The 20,573-nt window shown below is 39.6% G+C and overlaps 1 protein-coding gene across 1 annotated transcript; it reads left to right on the plus strand.

The window, feature by feature from the left end:
* The first annotated feature begins 621 nt into the window (after positions 1–621).
* On the plus strand, positions 622–18,782 carry dctn2 (dynactin 2 (p50)). The gene is made up of 14 exons (XM_085159524.1): positions 622–905; positions 1,230–1,298; positions 5,383–5,479; positions 6,217–6,278; positions 6,466–6,564; positions 8,197–8,357; positions 9,562–9,715; positions 9,945–10,010; positions 10,258–10,296; positions 10,492–10,569; positions 11,951–12,022; positions 12,944–13,046; positions 16,351–16,442; positions 17,970–18,782. Exons 1-14 carry the CDS (start codon positions 870–872, stop codon positions 18,054–18,056), a joined length of 1,215 nt encoding a protein of 404 aa, XP_085015650.1. The 5' UTR covers positions 622–869; the 3' UTR covers positions 18,057–18,782.
* The last annotated feature ends 1,791 nt before the right edge of the window (positions 18,783–20,573 follow it).

Below are 20,573 nucleotides of genomic sequence, written 5' to 3' on the forward strand. Positions count from 1 at the left end.
TCTTAAAGTCGGTTATACCGACTGCACTTGTAGCATCCACTGCATATGCACTGTAAATGAGTTAGTTACATATTATGAAATGTACATAAGTATATGACGTAAATTATAAATATTATTTTCAAACATGTCGATTTGAGCAGAAGAATATTGCACATCGGGGTTATTCATAACTTGTTGACAGATCGACCACAGCAGTATTACAGCTTTTAGGGAGAAGCTGCAACGACATAATATAAGATGCGTGTTTATAATTTAATAACATGTAGGGGAAAACACGACAACTTTGTTCTTTTCCTGATCGTGAATCATCCTATTAATCGAGGATCTTTGAACCCATTGATCAAATTTTTTCTTAAAAACAAAAAACATAAAAACAACTCTTTGGCGCCATCATGTGACGGCATTATGTTACAACACAGTTACGTGTTTTATTTAAAACTAATAAACATAAATGTTATTGAAGAATTGAAGATAATGCATGCGACAGCTAATATCGCGTTTAATAGGAAAATAAAATAAAAATACCAAAGCCTTATTGAGTATTATTGGATAAAAGGCGCGCATGCGTGAAAGCGGTGTTCGTTTTCGGGTATGATTGTTTTATTGTCTTCGGTAAGCCGGCGAACTCTTTTCAATTGACGCAGCAGTCGCACGACAGTCCACCTGCCGGTGCCTGTACACAAATCAAGGGCACACGCCGTCACATCAAGCTAGTGACCACATCGGCTTGGAAAGCTCCGCCGGCTGGGAGACTGCTGGCTCATCCATCGTTAGCTTTTGTCGTACTCAGACTCTGTCCAGCGATAATTTGCACGTTTTATTACATTCTTTTGTGATTCGTTGGTCTTCTTTTTTCCCTCCCGGTGACCATGGCTGATCCCAAATACGCAAATTTGCCAGGAATTGTAAGTGGCTAACGCTAGCAGACAGATGGCTATACTGCTAACTGGCACTGCTATCTCCAGGCTTTGACAGCTAAGTTAGCTAACATCTCTGCCGTTTATTTCGTTGTCTGCTTTTTGTTTGCACTCACCGCGCAGCTGGCGTTTACAGCTGTAATCCCGTAGTTGCTTTATTTTTCAGCTAATTCCCCGAGTTGTGCTGCGGAACACCAGAAGCAAGGGTTAGGAGATAGTTGTTGTTGAATGGGCCGGGGCGTTGGCCAGGCAAGCTGTAATAACCGGGATGTCTAACTGTTCCTTATTTTGTTTATCTAATTGTTTGCACAGGCGTTTAACGAGCCGGACGTGTATGAAACCGGTGACCTTCCTGAGGATGACCAGGCTCAGTTTGAGTCGGTAAGTGGGCGCCTTTCCCCCCCAAGTTGCCTGTTCTTTAATTTTCTGCACATTCAGCTAACTAGCTAACAAGTCTTTACACGTAGATTTATGATTGACAGTACGGAATAACAGCTTCTCACTTTTACTGTATAAATTACATGGCAAAGGGCGGATATGTCAGCGGTACTATGCATGTAAAGAATCTGTCCCTGTGCCTTTCCTGTCCTTACCAGCTCTGCAGGGCGAGTGAAATACTATTTGTAAGACGTGTACAAATACCCCGTTGTTGATGCTCTTGTTTAAAATATCGAGTTGAAGTAGTGAACTTTGTTCATATTTTATACAATACATACACACATTGTCCCTGTTATGTATGTTTCTTTTTTAAATTATTTTAATATGTTGACAGAACTAAGGCACACGTGCATAATAAAAACAAAAATGTCAGTAGAAGCATTTTAAAATTGGATTCAGACACTTCAAGCATATCAGCAAACCAAACATTCAGGCACTGACGTTGTCTTTTTTAGAAATCTCTTTTGCTGTCATCAATAGTGATCGAACTCTTGTGACTGCAAGAGTTCAGGCTTGTTTATCAGGACAGCTCTTGGTGAGCTGGTCTGACTTTGGTTTTAACCATGTCTGGGCTATTTTTTCAGACCAGCTGAGAGAATGCTAATTGGCATTTTCCTTCCATGTTTTCATGTTTGCTCTTCCTATTCCCTTGCCCTTGTTTTGACTCTTCCCCCACCCTCCTGGGACCCTAGTTTGTACAAGTAAGACTGGCTCAATTTTTCTCTCAGTGAGCTTAATGCTTTTTTTATGCATGTTTTTGTTTTTTTTAAATTCCCATAGTCACTATTTCTGCCTCTAATGACTGGAATGATATGAGAAATAGATCAGCGACTCTCTTTGTGCAGTGTAATTCAACCCTTTTTGATTGTTGTGAAGTGGAAGGAATTGATTCTTTTCCTCCTATTCTTGCTGCTCTTTTAAAAATTTCTAAGGGATAATGGTGTTGGTGGGTAATCAGCAGAATTGATTTACTCTTTCATGCTTTGACAAAGCAGTGAGGGCTCAAATGTGTGCCTGTGTGAGCGTGAAGCTTTTGGCAGAAGAAATAAGTGTGTTTATTTGTTCTAGGGATTTCTCTTTTTAACCTGCTGTCATGTTCTAATAATTGCTTCTTGGCTAACTCCACTTTTCTGACTAACTGGACATTTTAACGGCCTCTTTACAATGCGTGATAACTTCTTACAGGTTCATTGAGCAAAATGGATATAAAAGAAAGTCACTCATAGTCTGCAGTAGACCTTTAAAATGATCAATAATGAGACTCGTGAATGCCTATTGAGAATAGTTTGTTGTGCTTTACATAAAATAAGCAGAAATATGTCAAGTGCGCATTCCACCTATGTTGTTCTCATGTTGTAGAAATGTAGCCAGACAAAAATGAAGCTTTGGAAATGGCTCTAGCATTGTGTGCTCCACAAGAGTGGTTTCTTAGCCATAGCTCCATAAGCTTGTTTTTGTTCTGTCACCATCCTTTTGGTTACCTTGGGCAAAAACAATGTGGTTGTGTTGGCCACTGGTTTATACATAATTTCACCTAGGGCAGCAAATTAGCATCTGTACTAATACTGACTAATGGAATGTATGCAGCATGTAACACAGATCAACATTGAGATGATTGCTTCTTTGCTGCTGTCATTATAAAATTCTTCACTTTTGGCAAACTACATACTAATTGTGTAGTGCCATAGCCAGCTTCAAAGAAATCTGTCGAATTAGATAATCTCCAATTTGATGCTATATTTTTTTCTTGATGAATTGATTTGCAGACTTTAGTTGAACTAAAACATTGTAAATCACACAGTGTACTGGGGCTCTAACTTTGATATAGTTCACCATGTGCTTTGTTTTAGGTTAGCAGATTCATTTAGGATAAACTGCATGTGACTAACTAAGAACTCCAGTTTAATGAGCTGAGGATACATGCATTTGGGGGTTTGACTTGTTTTAGACATCCTCACCTCCATTCTGAATCATAATTAATGTTTTGAAACACCAGGCTCTTCATTACTATAAAAGGTATCATGAGGGAGAGAAACTTGGTGGTATTAAAGGACCACATTATCACGGTGAATTGGGAAAGACGGAAAGAACTCGGAGACCATCTTAAACTGTCTGAGCAAAGTCTCCAGGGTGTTTGGCAGCTACTCTCAGAACACTGCTTTCTTATCTTTCCCCGACCTTGGCCAACTGTTCCTGTTGTGTGCATGGCATGTGATAACCACATTAATCTGTGTTGTCTCTCTCTCTCTCCCCCCTATTTTTTTTTTCTCTCCCTCTGCTCTTCCGTTATTTTCTCTAACTCTTTGGAAACCCAAGGAGCTGGTAAGAGCCTGACTAACTCTCCTCTTCCTCCTCCTCCATCATGTCATATGTGTAACTTGTCTAAGGTTTTGTGTCTCTTTTTATCCTGATGTTTGTGAGCCCACTCATAGCACCTTTGTGTTTGTGTCAGCACTGTTTTAATTCGACCCATTGCATGTAGTTCATCGTAATTGATCACTAAAAAAGTTTTGATCAAATGATCCATGGTATTTCCAATCACTAATCAAAACCTGTCATTTAGAAAAGAAAGTGTTAGTTACTTCCAGCTGTGGTTCTGCCTTTTCCATTCACTCCACATTGTTTTATCATAGTAAACCTGTAGCACACGGATGACATATTTGTTTGTAAAGACACTACAGTCAGTCTTTGCTGAAACTACGAATGACCTTGAAATTATCTGGTTGTGTAAAAGCTGGACCAAACAATGGATGTGAAACTCTTGCATATTCTGATGATTCATGGTTAAAATGGGTTTTAATTTCTATGGGTATCTGGACTTGGTTGACAATAATACACACAATAAATGATCTTACCGTATTTTTCGGACCATAAGGCACACCAGATTATGAGGCGCATTAAGCAAAACAAAACAGTCAGATATGTCAAACTTTACTCAACTCATTCTGCTTGCTTCCTCCACTTCCGTAACATTGATTCATTAATGTTGAATTCTCTGGCAGCTGCTCTATTCCCATGTTGTTGCAGTATGTTAATGACTAACCTCGCATTGCGGTTGATGGATTATTTCAGTTGTTCTACTGACTGAAGTTTGGTCCGTTTACAGCATCCTGCCATGCGACTGCATTTGTCCCTAACGTTAGCTTTTATCGAGTGGAAAAAAGTTAGCATTAGCACAACACGCATAGCTATGTCGCTAGCAATCACGTAGCTCATCATTATATACCAGCTAGTCCAACTTCAGTAACCCTACAAAAGTCACTGCTGTTTAGTTTTCTGTCTTCGTTTATGTTGGAAGTGATAGCAGAGCTGTACGTTTGAATTTTTTCAGAAATCTCTCAGTCAGAACATGCTATATGTTTAGGTTGAAACTAGCGAGCTAACTTCCTGCTAATGTCTAACTCCATTAAATTTAATAAATTCTGTTTTCATGGATGCTTGAATGTTAAACTTAATTGTTACACCTGATAAAGCAGAAACGCTGTTCGTTTTATTAAAGATTAAAGAATTTAGACAGTTTTAACTCTCAGTAATGCTGCAGTGTTCGTTTGACTTTTGTACCTGAAGCGGACACACTTTTGGACCCAGATTCCTCAACGAGGCTCCTGACTACAGTAGCCGTAATGCTCAGACAATCCATCAAGTGGTGCAGCTTCGCAGCTTACCAAAGTCATACTAAAACATTTTTTGACAGATTTTTGAGCGCCGTTTACCGCATAAAATCATTTCGAGCTCAGTAAGCACAACCAGAATTCATACATAAGGCTCACTGGTTTATAAGGCGCACTGTCAATTTTTGAGAAAATTAAAGGATTTTAAGTGTGCCTTATAGTGCGGAAAATACGGTAATCATAGTTTTGGGCAGTGATCAGACCAAGGTTTCCTGTCCAAATTTACCAACCTTTCAATGTATTTTAAGTGCACCTGGGGCTTTGAGTCTTTTGGCTCACTGATTCCGTACGGCTAATTTAACTGTGTGAGTTTGTTGATGTTCAGCTGACTTTATTTCCTGGTTTTTCAATGACAGGAGGAGCTTTGCAGTGACAGCGTGGAGAGGATTGTGGTCAACCCCAATGCTGCTTATGACAAGTTCAAAGACAAGAATGTCAGCACCAAGGGACTTGGTCAGTTTCTCACTTTTTTAATTTAATAACGACGTATTAAGTTGAATAACAAAATATGTGGTGGTATACCACATCATTGCATTAGGTCACATGTTTCTTTATTACATTTTACATCCACTGTGTCTGTCAAATGCACCATTTTACTCCTGAGTTGAGTTAAAGCAAATTACAACATCCATGTGTTTTAAGAAAGTATTTATCCTTCATTAAAATGAAATTATATATTTGTGGCTGCTATTAAAAATGTACAGACTTGAGTGGAAATTAGTGAATTATCATGTCACATTTGTGGACAAAAAACAAAGTGTTACTTTAGTCTGTTGCTAACATATCTCCCTCGTTAAGGTACAGAATGCAGAAGAGCTGCTTTGGCTTCAGTTAGTTAGGAGATTATTAATTGGTTCATTGAATTAAAGCCTATAAAGTTAACATATTGCTAAAATTGGCAAAAGTAATAAAAAAGAAAAGTAAATGACACACATTCCTTTGCTTCTTTGGCTGCCCTGTCTTTAAAATTTTCATCTGCTGTCATTTGTATTTAATTGTTGTATAAGATAAATTTCTTCTTTAGTGTACAGAAAACAAAAATCAATAAATATGTAAAACAAATTAAAATATTTTATTCCTTCAGTTTGTGCTATAACAAATAGATTTGCATTCTTACAAACATCAGTTTCAGCTTTTAATGTCGTGTTTGTCACTTTCTCTCTCAACACATCTGTCCTTTCTTTTTCCAGACTTTTCAGACAGAATCAGTAAAAGCAGAAGAGTTGGCTATGAGTCAGGGGAATTTGAGATCGTGAGTACATTCTGCTCAGCAGAAGAACATTACTTTGTTCTCATAAAAAGACTTTTTATTTTGTTCACTCTGTGTTTGTCATTTCTAATAAAAGTCAGAGAGCATGTGATGCTAGTGGCGTGATCATTTCTCTCAGCTCTTTTGTTATTGAATAATATTCATTCAGTTTCTCTGCTCTGTGGCTTAGCTTGGAGAGGGCTGTGGAGTGAAGGAGACTCCTCAGCAGAAGTATCAGCGCCTAGTGAATGAGATCCAGGAGCTCACGCAGGAGGTGGACACCATCCAGGTAACCTGCAAGCAATAGACGTGTACACACATCCAAAAGAGCATGTGAAGGATGATCATTGTTCTACCTGTATCTTAATGTTAGGAGCCTTCCTCCACATTGCTCATTTAGTATTGCATTTATTGAAGGGAAGATCAACCATTGAGTTGGAACAATTTCAGCAAATCTAATCCAAAGCCTAATCTGACGAATACCAGAGTGTTAGCGAGAAGAGGGTTTATCTTAAAATGGCATAGCAGGTTGGCTAAACTGGCTGGTGCCACCAAGGCAAAGACTAGTGAGCTTCCTGAAAGCCCGCCTCAGGTATGCTTTTATCAACACCTGACTAGGTGTGGCCAATTAGCACCAGCTGAACACACTGAGGAGATTAGGGGCTGCAGAGGGACGTAACAATGCACTAAAGCTAAAGTCCACTGTGAAAATTTGCTAGATTACAACCAACAATGTTGATTAACAAAGTTTCCTCCCTGTCATCGTGCAAGAAATAGCTCACACCCTCAAATTTAAATTTTATTTGTCACACACACAACCATACACAGTATGACATGTGGTGAAATGCTTATTGCTGTGCAATACCCGACCACTAAATGACAGTAAGATTTACAGATTACTACAAAAAAAACTGATTTTAACTTCAGTCAAATGTGCAAAAAACAGTTTATGTAAAGAATTATGAATAATAACTAGAGTGCGTGTGGTGATGTGAGTGAGTCCAGTCTTACATCTGGTTCAGGGCCCGAATAGCCTGGGGCGAAGAAGTACTCCTCATTCTCTCTGATTTGGCGTTAAGGGAGCGGAAGCGCTTCCCAGACCTCGGCAGTGAGAAGAGTTCATTGTTGGGATCTGAGAGGTCCATCATAATCTTCCTAGCTTTGGTCTTGCACCACTTGGTGTAGATGGACGGCAGGTCAGAAAGCTCTGATCGAATGATGCGTTCGGCTGAGCGCACCACTCTTTGCAGATCTCGTCTGTCCTGCTTGGTGCTGTTCCCAAACCAGGTGCAGATGTTTCCCGTCAGGACGCTCTCGATGCAGGAGTAAAAGTTCTTGAGCACCCTCAGCAGCAGTTGGAAGTCTCTAAGTCTTCTGAGGAAGAAGAGACACTGACGGGCTTTCTTAACCAGGGTGTTGATGTGGCAGGACCATGACAGGTCCTGAGTGATGTGGACACCCAGGTACCGGAAACTGTCCACTCTCTCCACTGGTGTGCCACTGATGATGAGGGGCTTGTAATTCCTCGCCTCCTTTGTAGTGAAGTCCACGATCAGCTCCTTAGTCTTGCTTATGTTTAGGAGGAGGTTAATCTCCTGGCACCAGGTCTGTCCGTGTTGTCAGAGATCAGGCCCACAACAACAGTGTCATCAGCAAACTTGACAATGGAGACAGACAACTGTTCGTGCTCACTGCAGTAAATGTTTTTGTATTGTTCACATTAAGTTTTATTTGCAATTTTGTATTTTTAGATTGGTTAGCGAGCAACATGGCCTAGAAGTAGATCCATATGCCTTTATTTACAAAAGCTAATCCAAAAATATTATAAGATCAAATAATAATGCAAAAATATTAGTGTTTGATACTGCACTACACAGATTGTATTACCTGGCATCAAAGATGTGTGTCTCTCTGCGTCCAGGCTGCCACAAAGGAAAGTAATGCAGAGGAGCGCCTCACTCCAGTGGTGCTGGCCCAGCAGGCAGCCCAGCTCAAACAGCAGCTGGTTTCAGCCCATCTCGACTCACTGCTTGGACCACAGGCACACATCGACCTGGCTGACCCAGATGGCGCACTGGCCAGGTGAGTTGGCTGGAGTTAAGAAGACAATGAAGCACAAACGAGGGCAAGCACCTGGAGCCTGAAACTTAACACCGCAGTCTGTTAGATCGTGCCAGCACTGTGATCTGAGAAACTGAAATGCTTGGGAAGAAAGAGGGTGCTCTGGAGAAATGGAGAGAATAAGAGTGATTGATATGGGAATTGGATTTTCCAAGCTTTAACCAGATATAATGAGATGGAGTAGTAAGGAAATAAGATTAATTGCACACATAAATGTTGCTGATCTCAAAGGGCATAGCTACCAGGAGCTAGGGGTGGGGGGAAAAATGGATACTGTGTAGTATCGTGATATTTTGTTTGCTAATAATGTATCGATACAGGGACAGCAGAAATCAATATTTTGTTACAAAAAAGGTTTTTGTGCTCTGACTTCAGAGCATGTTGATCCTTTTTCTGAGCAACAATCCTGACATTCCTTCACTGTCCAAATGTGACAGTTTACTTATTTTAATTTAAGACATGTTTCATTTTAATTAAGTTTAAAACTTTTTTTATTTAATGTAAAATTATATTTTGTTTTAATTTACTTTCAAATTCTTCAGTTGCTGAAGGGGCTGCATAGTTTTCATAAACTGCATAGTTCAGAATAGCTATAATTGTACCAGATGGTTGATTCAGTTAAGTTGGACTAGACTGTGATACAAACCGTTCAGTTTGTCAACAATAAAACTGAAATGAGAGAAAGACTGAGTGTGAGACTTTGATATTAGATAAAATGAATATTGATAAAGTTTACCTTTATGTACAGAATCTGAATATCGCAAAATATTTTAAAAAATTGCAATAATATCGTATCGTGCGTTAAGTATTGTGATAATATCGTATCGTGGGATGTATGGTGATTCCCACCTCTACCAGGAGCACAACACAACTGAGGGACGGATGATTGAGGGAGGGAAATTAACTAAAAGAACACAGAAACCTTTGAAAAATGCCAGCGCCCAACTGAGCATAAGCAAAGGAAGCCGTGGGATTAAAAGGGAAAAACACAAACGAGAGAAAGTAAAGAAAAAGTGAGGAAAACACCTTCACAAACCTTCACTTGCAGTTAATAACACTGACTTAAAGGATTGAGAGGGAGGGAGGACCACACTCATGGCAGCACATGGGGTTGGTAACAATAGTGAACATATTATCCCTTTGTGTCTTTCTTCCCTTCTCATAGGCGTCTGCTCACCCAGCTGGAAGCCGCTAAGGGCAGCCGTGGCAGCTCTGCAGGAGACGGCAAGCCGACAGCATTAACTAAGGGCCCAGATGGAGTGGTACTCTACGAGTTGCACAGCAGACCAGAGCAGGAGAAATTTAATGAGTCTGCCAAGGTAAAGAGGAAAGAGAGGTGGATAAATGTCTGTGATGAATGCACACATAAAATGAGGCTGTATGGTCTCCTCGACGTGCTTTGTTTCTGCTCTTCTGAGTGGAATGTCAGAATACTAGATGGCAATAAGCAGGACAAAAGGAGGAAGGTATACATGTGGGTGTTTGTGTCTCTCTTGTGGGATGCTTGTTGTCACAGCCAGCCATGTGTTGCCTGTTCCGTCTCTGTAGATGGCGGAATTGGAGAAGCGTCTAGCTGAGCTGGAGATGTCTGTTGGCTCAGGATCAGACAAGCAGGTACACACACAGTCCCGCTGTCTCTCTCACACACACAAACACACACACACTCGCATTGTCTTCATGGGTCTTTGCTCTCATTCGCACTAATTCTGTGTGCCTGTCTCTATGTCACACTCACAGCAGAATTTTCTTGCTTCTGTTTTCAAGTAAAATAAAATATTCCACTTGATTTATGTAAATTCAAGCGGTGGCTTTGTTGTTTCTTGTTAAAATGCATTTTTCCCTCTTCACTTTTACTTTATAGGGACCTCTGAGTGCTGGTGCTCAAGGAACCAGTTTGATGGTAAGAACACACTGTGGAGTTTGTGTTTCTATTCAAAACTCTGGGTATCTGATGTGCAGCCAGAGAACTGGGTCATACTTCAAAGGTGACATCAGTTCCTTCAAGTTTGTTTATTGCTGCTGTGCCAGTAGGAGGAACAAAAACGTAAAGTTTTGTACTTGATCTTATATATAAACTTGTCCTCCTTTGTATCAGGACACCATAGAGCTCCTGCAGGCAAGGGTCAGTGCTCTGGACTCTGCTACTCTGGATCAAGTGGAGGCAAGACTGCAGGTGATTACTCCCCGTACAGCATTACAGCACAGTGTTAGGAGGAGGCAGCCTTTCCATATGAAGTGACAAGACAGTTGCATCTTGATTACATTTGTACATCAGTTTTTTTTCCTAGATGCATTTTGGTTTGAAAGGGTAGTGGGTTTTGTTTTTTGTATATATTTTGCTGTCTTTTGAGTTTCATCCATTGCGTTTAGTACAGAGGCAGGCCTGGATGTGTCAGTTGGAGGGACCTCTGGACTGTAGCTTTTGTATCTAACAAAAACTAAAAAATATTTTGCTTTTCTGCAAGAACTCATCCCGTTTCTCTATAGCAGTTATTCCCAAAATCAAGAGTGCTGCAGCCCACTTAAAAACTATAAAATCCAATCGGAATTTAAATGGTAAATGGCCTGTATTTATATAGCGCTTTACTAGACCCTAAGGACCCCAAAGCGCTTTACACATCCAGTCACACACACATTCACACACTGGTGATGGCAGCTACATTGTAGCCACAGCCACCCTGGGGCGCACTGACAGAGGCGAGGCTGCCGGACATTGGCGCCAACGGGCCCTCTGACCACCACCAGTAGGCAACGGGTGAAGTGTCTTGCCCAAGGACACAACGACTGAGACTGTCCAAGCCGGGGCTCGAACCGGCAACCTTCCGATTACAAGGCGAACTCCCAACTCTTGAGCCACGATCGCCCCAAATTTGTCTTAAATCTTCAGTCTAATCAAAATAAAACAGAGAATTATGTATTTCCTTGAAAATTGTATTTTAAAAAAATAACAACAAATGGTTGGCTATAAATTCCTAATGCTAATCCGGTCATATGCATATTGTTAAGGCCAGTGTGTGTAGCCCACCTGCCACTGGGACACAAACTTCAATACAAGAGCATTCAGTTTTTGCCCAGAATAAAGAGTAATATCACAAACTAACCACTGCCTAGCACCAGTTTTAATTCAGTTTTTATGTAATTAAATGAATATCAATATGTAACTGTACATACTTGTAATTAATTTCAAACTGCGGCCCAGCTGCAGTTCCTTTGTGGCCCAAAAAGTCACTCTGAGGAGGTCTTTAGGTCACTGCTTGCTTTTTAAGAACAACATATACCTGAAACCTAAGGAGAACGTTCAGAAGGGAGGGTATTACACAAAGCTTAGGTCGGTCCAGCTTTGAGTCGGTGCTTTTATAGTTTGTGCCTTGATGTTTGGTTACTTTGTTGCTCAGCTGATAAATATCTTTAGTTTTAAAATATGCCACAGTGACATGATGTTGGGTTACTTGTGACATAGTTTACAGTGAAACACTAGTTGCCCCCGAGTGGTACCTCTTGCAGAATTAGAATAGATTACCGTATACGTATAATGTGTTTTTTCTCTCCTGCAGAGTGTCCTCGGGAAGATGAATGAGATTGCTAAACACAAGGCAGCGATTGAAGACGCTGAAACACAAAACAAGGTTAGTAACCCCTGACCACCTTCAGTATCAAATAAAGGCTGTAATAATTGCAGATCTGTTTCTTTACAACTTCCAGGCTCAAACTGACCACATGTTGAGGCTGTTTCAGTAAATGTTTCTTCCGGACAGACATTTGCAATCATTAGAGCTGAAATGTTTTCATCAGTGTCAAGATTCTCGTTCCAATAAACATCTAATGTATATTTACAAAAGTCTGGTAGAAAGTGGGAAGAATATTGTTTATACAATTTCAGTTTAATGCTGATATTTCAAACTGCCAACATTCATAACCTCTGAGAGCCAAACCAAAGTGTAATCAAATAGTTTGTTTTTAGTTTTTGTTTCTAAATAATGAATCAATTCAGGTTTTCACATCAGATCTAACAGATTTCATGCATTCACGTGTTGTATATGTAATTGACCAGCAGAGGGCAGGCTATGCTAATTATATATTTCTATGAATAACGGTATAAATGGTTGGTGTGTGTTAGGTGTATTGGTGTTTTAGAAAAATATTGTATTTGACCATCTGAAAAGTGTGTAAGACAAAAAAAACTAACTGGAAAATCTTTCATTTTTGTTCATTAGAGGTCGTTAGAGTCCAGCACAACTGGGTTTTAAACATAAAATAACACCTGAACTGGCTTCAAAGGCCCTTTGAAGTGTCGGCACGCTTTGGTTCATCAGTGTGTAAACTGACCAAAAGAAATAAAGTTCAAATCTCAAGCATGCGAGCAACATTTCTAGTTCTGGCATCAGAATAATGTGAAGGAAAGTTTAAAATATAGGCAACAATTTAAGCAGGACAAAATATCCACAAAGTCACCCGAGGCTTAAATGTGTGTGTATACAGAAAAATTCTGCTGGCTGACAGCTTCTATAAAAATCATTAAATGTGTTTTTTTTTTTTTAACCTGCCAGGTGTCAAAGTTGTATGATGTGGTGCAGAAGTGGGATGCCATGTCCACTTCCATACCGCAGGTGGTGCAGAGGCTCGTTGCTGTGAAGGAGCTCCATGAGCAAGGTAACACACGGGAACTGAAACTGCTCCGTCCAGTCGCACAAAACCATGAAATGCAGAAGGTGCTGAGGTGTTTCAGGGGTGTAGGAGCCAGGGTTTTAATAGTTTCGCAATTTTCATTAGTTTTTATTTTTATTTAGTTTTGACTTTAGATTTTCAATTTTATATCAGTTTTAATTAGTTTTTACCAATTGTTTGCTAGTTTAGTTTAGTTTTTATTTTTTTGAAAATCCTTAGTTTCAGTTTAGTTTTGATTAGTTTCAGTTATAGTTTTAGTTGTGTTTGCAATAATTAAGTGTAACAAAATCCCAGTTTCATCATATCAGTCATTCTGCTCATCCTTGGGTATGTTGCTATTCCAGCTACCATACTGCACCCTGGACAGGTCGCCTGTCTGTCGCAGGGCTAGCATGCAGAGACAGACAACTCACATTCCCACCTATGGGTTCTTTAAATAAATAAATAAAAGGCAGATGAACAACCATTAATACCAGGCAACTGTAAAACGTATATCTTGGCCCCAATGAGACTATTAACTCTTGCAGCACCGGGTGTTCGTAATTTTGGTTCAAGTGAATTGATAAACTTTTTTAAGGTAATTGACTCACACAGTTGTGTAGATATCCCCGTCCTGTTGTCTCGGGATGCATCACGCTGCCTTGCCTGGGGTTAGCTTCTGTTTTCTGGGGATGAGGGTTGAGTGTGCTCCCTTACCTTCTCAAGCTAAGCTAGGTTAGCCTTCTTGTGTGAGCTTTTCAAGTGCACTTTAAGGTTTGTGGGATTTTTTCCCCTTTAGAAATGTCCCTCATAATTTGTCTCTTTCCACTACAAGACACTTGCTTTATCCAAAACACAGTCATATTCAAAGTAATCCCAAATTGGACTCTGGCGCTTTCTTCCGACTTTTCCTTACATGATTCTGCGCGTGGACGGAGCAGCGACACAGACGACTCGACTAACGTGCTGCCACCTGCTGGCATAATGAGACACAGCAAGAAAAAAATCTGGAAACTAAACTTCATTTTCACCCTTGACTATTGTATGACACGCACACATCAATGAAAACTAAACACATTTTTGCTATAAATTCAGTTAATTTTAGTTCGTTTTGTGAACACTCATTCCAGTTTTAGTTAGTTTTCCTTTTTTTGTTTTTATTTTTATTTCCGTTAACGAAAATGTTTTTTCATTTCTAGTTTTCGTTAGTTTTCGTTAACAATAATAACCTTGGTAGGAGCGTATTAAAACTCTAACATTAGATGATTGTACTTGGTTAGTGTGTGCCAGTAATTGGCCAATATTGTAATAATGTTGCTCTTGGGGCAAATTTCCCCCCGGTAAGGATCGCAATGGAAACATGGATAATTTATGTGCTCTTCTTTTATGTAAGGGGAGACGAACCTTGAAATGACACCCATGAGAGTTCAAGGAGAGAATGTATGTAGGTTAGCGGGGATGGGATGTGGCGTTAAAGACTGAAAATTAGGGGTGGGTTTTTATAATCGATTTATCGATTAAAATCGATTCTGGCTTGGATTATGTAAAATCGATTCATTAAAATCCTGAATCGATTTTTTTAATATAAATTTATTTTGCCCGAAATGCCAGAATCTCTTGTGAAATCTCACAAAATTTCAACAACCACCAAACAGCTAAAACAGTAAATGAGAGCAGGAACACGGATTCTGCACAAAGACTTAAACACACAGCGCAGCCTGCGGATCAGAATCAGTTAGATGTCGAATTTCTCACAGTCGGGGCGGAAAGCCGACAGCCCGCTGATTCTGATCTGTCGGCGGGTCGGCGCTTTGTGTTCACCTCCTTTATGCGCTGATTCTAAAGCTGTTAGTTTGATGTCTCTCCAAACAATATTGACCGAACCAGCAGCAAAAGAGGATCCAAACTACGCTTCACATAAACATCGTCATGTATTCACTCTTTTGCTTCTACCACGATGCACAGCTCTCTCTCTCTCTCCCTCCCCCTCCCCCTCTCTCTCTGTATGGTTTTCTGCATTATTCGCTTGCTTGTTACGCACAAGTCTACCGTTGTTTACAGGCTATCGGCCGACTTTTTTTTTTTTCTGTTTTATATACTTCCGAAAAGAAAACCTAATTTCTGCCGTTCAATGCTGAACAAATTTAAAATTTTTAAAATTATGCAAAATGCAAAATGCTTAGCCATGTCTCTAATAAAACCGCTGTAACTTCAGAGGTAATGTTCATATGTTGATTAATGGTTTTCTTTCGTTTTTTGATGTACTGCAGAATATTTTTATAAAATCCCAGGCCAGGAAAAATCACCTTCATGTGTTTCTGTGTTTTATCTTCAGCTACTTTGACACAAAGGCATCTGCTGTGATGCTCACACCTTTGATAAAGTCTTGGTGTGTCAGCTTCCTTTTTATAGATACAAAAATATGTAAATGTACTGATCTGAATTATAATATTTCTGACTGTCAAAATTTCCCATATTCAAATCGAAGTGAATCGAATCGAATCGAATTAAATCGAATCGTGGATCGAATCGATTCTGGACCTTGTGAATCGGAATTGAATCGATTCTAAAAATCAGTGACGATACCCAGCCCTACTGAAAATATGTTGGGTGATGCCACAGAACATAACAGGATGTGAACCCAGATCACGTTCCAGGCAGCATCTGTGTTGGAGAGTAACATTTGCATCCACTGTGGAAACGTCTGAGAGCGAGACAAAAGATGAAACTAAGGGAAAACGGGATTCAAATAGATAATGGAATTAGCCTAAACCGTGCCGTTCTATTATAACAAAGGGCAAAAAATCACTGAGAGGGGAGACTCAAAATGGTAACGGAATTAAACTAAATCTTGCAATACTGCTAAACACCCCCTTGGGGTAACAGAGATGCATGATATATATCACATTATCATCTTTTTATTATTTAGCACATGAAAGCGGAACCTTGGCATTAATAGATTATATTGATAATTCAGTTCTGAGAGCTGAAGGAGGTCATTTATCATCCTGCCTGTCTCTGCACCGATCTGTCACACATTGCAGCTTCTTTGCTCGACAGAGCTTAGCTGCACCTTTTTCCTTCTGATCTTTCTTTACCAATAAAGGAAAACTTGAACAAGAAAACACTTAGTTTAATCTTTCAAGCTGCCGTTCATCACTGTTAGATTAGGTTTGCCCTTCCTTTGCCCTTCTCCTTCAGCTGACAACAAAGACATTTCATTTTTTAGCAGATGTTTTGAATTTAAGGATTACTTACTTCCTGTCCTTTATCTAATTCTCCCTTTTCACTTCAACCCTCTGTCTCACAGCCATGCAGTTTGGCCAGCTGCTGACACACCTGGATACCACTCAGCAGATGATCAACAACTCCCTGAAGGACAATAATACCCTGCTAACACAGGTGAGAAGTTCATAGACCTGTTGAACAATTGTAGCAACATAAATAATTTCTCAGCACTGCAGGGAGAGTAGAACTCAGCAGTTTTATCCACTTAAATGGTCAGCTTGAATGAGCCACTACAGCCATGGTAAACTTGGCACTGGCCAGCAGAAATGTGTCACAGGTCGATGTAAAAAGATGCCAGCAGTTATACAGAAACGAACGTTTCTGCAGTAATTGGTAGAAACTTTGTGAACCACTTCTTCACAATAGCAGATGAAAATGTTAGATTTGGTGTGAAAGAAAAACTTGACATGTTCAAACACGTGGCCGTAACCTCTTTGTATGTGTAGTGAATGAGTGGGAAAAGTGTCCTCTAATACCCTTCAGAGTGCACAGCCGAGGCAGCTTTTCACAGCTAGAAGTAACAATCTAACAAACTACAGCTTCCCATTACGAGGACAGAAGCTCTGTAAAGCCTCTCAGGCAATAATCAGTCTGCTTTCACAGTTCAAGGCTTCTGGCAGGAACCAGAAGCCTCGATCCAGTCAAATGTTTTTTGTTTTTCTTTACAATGTTTTGGTGTCGCAGAGCCTTGTTAAATCTGACATTTCAGTCAACACTGAAATGTTTCTTTTTTGGTTTTTGTGTAGCCTTCTGAAACAATATTGTCTAATAATAATTGTCATCAGTGAAGGTCGGGCGATCGGACGAATATATCGACCAATCGACGATAGGCTGAGTCTTTCACCGATCATTTTTACAAGAGCAATGTTGTGTTTTTATTTACCCATGAGTAAGTTTGCTAATAATGTTGGTTGAAGTTAAGAGAAGCAGTCAATAGAAAAAATAATAGCAGTGTTTTAACAGCTTCCTCTTCCAGCTGCAAACAAATGCAGCGATTCATTTACTCAAACTCATAACAGAAAGAAAGAAAGATGGTGGCCTATGTTCAGAAAAACAAAAACATTTTATTTAGAGTTTTTTTTAAAAACGGTGGGGAGGGAAACAAAGACAAACTGTCTTCTTTTCTTTTTTTTCCCCACTCTAACCGTGTTTACAGGCCGTCCCAGTGTTTGTCTTACACACTAAACCAAGCAACAAATCCAAAATTAAACAAAAAGTAAGTTAAAAATCAAAACGTCTCTTCCAGCGAACACATATAAATATATAAATAAATGAGTAATCCAAAAAGTAGCATTAGTAGTATTAATTCTGAAACAAACAAGAAAATATTGTAAAATATTACATTGCTCCGCCCATCAAAAAATCACCTGCGCAAATATATCATGTATCGTCTATTGGAAAATTTTTACATATCGCCCAACCTTATCATCAGCAGCACTTTTCCTACATGACTCAGGTATATGGATGTTTAACAGGGCTGCACCTGATTGGTATTTTGTTTGGTTTCCATATTTAAGCACCTTCATTTCTTTTCTCTTACGCTTATTTCGCTTTTTCCTTAAATGCTCTCTCCGTCCCGTCAGTCTCTCTCACGCACTTCTGGAGTTAGCATTCTCTCTAATTCTTCTTCTTTTTTACCAGGTTCAGCAAACGATGAAGGAAAATCTTGTGGCTATAGAGGAAAACTTTGCTGCACTAGACCAGAGGATGAAGAAGCTTTCAAAATAAACGGTGGCAGAGTTTGGATTGGTCCTGAAGAGTGTAGGACATGGACAATTTGGAGTTGACTAGAGAGCACAGTAAAGGGGGGGGGTGTCCTGGTTTAACACTGTCCTTTCTGGCCACTTTTCTCTTGCGCTCTACTTCCGCCTCTGCCTTTTTTCATTAAGTGAAATGCTAGAAAGTTGGAAATGATGGAAAAACGAAAGGAGACGGATGTTCTTGTCCACCCTCTTTTCCTTTCTCTTGCATCAAACTGTTGTCATCTGAAACCACATTTGTCCACACTATTCATTCAGCTGATTGCAGTCCCCCCCCCTTAAGCTTATGAGTTTTAGAGACCGGGTTGTTTTTATAATTATTAGACTAGAAAATTCTACCATTCCTTTTGGACCTTCATGCGATTACTGGATTTATACTGTAAATTTTTGGTAAAATGAAATGGATGAAAAGAAAAACGGTGTAAAGCGGTGTAGAAATAAAGATCTATTGTCCTAAGTTGTTGTAGCAGAGCACGTATGTGCGAGCATCAGGGCCGTGTCACCGAAGGACAGCTTGTAAATATGCCTGTGTACCTTATTGTTTCTTCACGCTCAGTCGCTTGTAACTATATTATTATGACTGAGAGAGCAGACACCACAGACAAACTTTTAATCTGCTTTGTCATTGCCTACAAGTTCACTGTATTGTTCATCTGTGGTCATGGAAACTGATCAATAAAACAAAGTGCTGTAAGGCCCGCCTCCTTTCATTCCTTTTATTTTTTTAAACGTAATTATTGACCTAGCTTCCTGTCTGAAAAACTAAGTTTTGTGAAATACTGATGATCAAATGTTTTCCACCCTTTAAACAAAAAGATCCTGGTCATCAGTAATTAGCTGTTGGTGTTATGCTTTTAATAAGAAGCTGTAGGAGAATCACAGATGGCTAATTGAATTCTAAACTGACCTGTCAAAATAAAGTCGTCTTTTGTGGTTGTGCTCAATATGTATGACCACTGGGTGGCAGCATAGCATCAAACCCAAACAGAATCCTAGGACGAGCCAAATAAACCCATAAAAGCAGATTAGTCGCCCACTTTGACATATTTGTTTCTAATTAAGCTTCCCATATTTTATTACACATACCCCAACTCTGATTTTTAGGTCTAGACTCTAAATCCACCCTCATTCTGTGGCCTATAACCTTCTGTTTGTTGTTGTCGTCAGCATGTCTCTGCTTGCTGCTTCTAATTTTTATATTCATATAAGTATGTATGTATATGTATAAATGTACATGCTTTGTACAGCACCGTAACTTGATATTTTTAACTAGTTGGGGTTAAGCTGATGGACATAAAGCTAATTGGAAAAGGAAAAAAACTTAAGAGTTATTTAACGATTTGTAATGAAACAGGTTTTTGTGTTGTTATTTGACCTTTACTTCACGTCCCTCCCTGCCTCTCATAGCATTCTGCTTGTCATAACAGGGCAGTATTACAAAACTTCACAGGACAGTCATTTAAAAAAAATTAAAAGGTTAAGTATTGTACAAACTGTTGCACCAGAATAAAGGCAAACAGCAAAGTTAAAGCAGGAACAGAAGGCACCCAGTCGAGTAGAAACCTAAATGTAAAAGGATTATTTCTGTACGCTGCCTTTTGACAAGTAAAAACAGGAGCCACTAAATGAATTTAAGGTCAGCCTCAAATCCATCTAGTAGTCATGCGTGTGTAAAAAGCATTTAATCAAAAAGCTGTCTGAAGTCAAGTGATGGGATTAGTGACAAAGGCCGACAGATAGCATACAGCAGGGCGAGGATCAGGTGCTTGTGGTGAGTCATTCAGACACATCAGCCCCTGCGAGTTAGGTAACAGCGAGCCTCTCGCAAGTGGATTAATAGTTGACTGAGCTACAAACATTGCCCCAAAAGAAACACGCAGCCAGAAGTTAGGTTTCACGCCTTTGACATGCGCTCCATTTTTGGACTCGTGTACTTAAACCTAACTGACCCCGAATTAGATACGACGTTTGATAAAGCCTCTGTTACCAAGCCCGTGGATCATTTCTTTACTTCAGCTGATTATTATGGCTGTGTCTCTCAGCCTACGTTACATCTGTCCTTTTATTCCAAAGAGTTATGTGCTGACTGTGGACTCCAGCTTACCAGTTTCCCTTACATGTGGGAGAGCTGCCTGCTCGGACAAGACGTATCAAGTGTAAGTTTCAGGGAATTAGTTCCACAGATCCAACTTAGAAGGGAATGCCACAGATGAGCACAGAGACGTACAGTGTACTGTATATCATGTTATACCACATTTGTCCTTCTATTTCGGGTGCGCTAGATTGGGTCAGCTCAGCCCCATCTGTTAAGAGACACTTTAACACAATCACAAACTGACTATTTAGCAAGAGCACAAAGTATTTGTTTAACAGCTGTATTATCTTTTAATGTGGAAATTTAATGAATGATTAAATAGATTTTAAGAGAAAGGTTTAAATCCAAAAAGCACAAACAATAAATATTGTCTCTGCGGTATAAATGTAG

This window comes from Neolamprologus multifasciatus, chromosome 5 (assembly GCF_963576455.1).
Source record: "Neolamprologus multifasciatus chromosome 5, fNeoMul1.2, whole genome shotgun sequence".
Lineage (NCBI taxonomy): Eukaryota > Metazoa > Chordata > Actinopteri > Cichliformes > Cichlidae > Neolamprologus > Neolamprologus multifasciatus.

What these genes read in the sequence shown, in the direction of transcription:
- dctn2 (XM_085159524.1), top strand. Translation starts at nt 870, where the DNA reads ATGGCTGATCCCAAATACGCAAATTTGCCAGGAATT. An exon ending in AATTTAATGAGTCTGCCAAG is followed by an intron (nt 9,716 to 9,944) that starts GTAAAGAGGAAA and finishes CCGTCTCTGTAG; the next exon opens with ATGGCGGAATTGGAGAAGCG. An exon ending in ACGCTGAAACACAAAACAAG is followed by an intron (nt 12,023 to 12,943) that starts GTTAGTAACCCC and finishes TTAACCTGCCAG; the next exon opens with GTGTCAAAGTTGTATGATGT.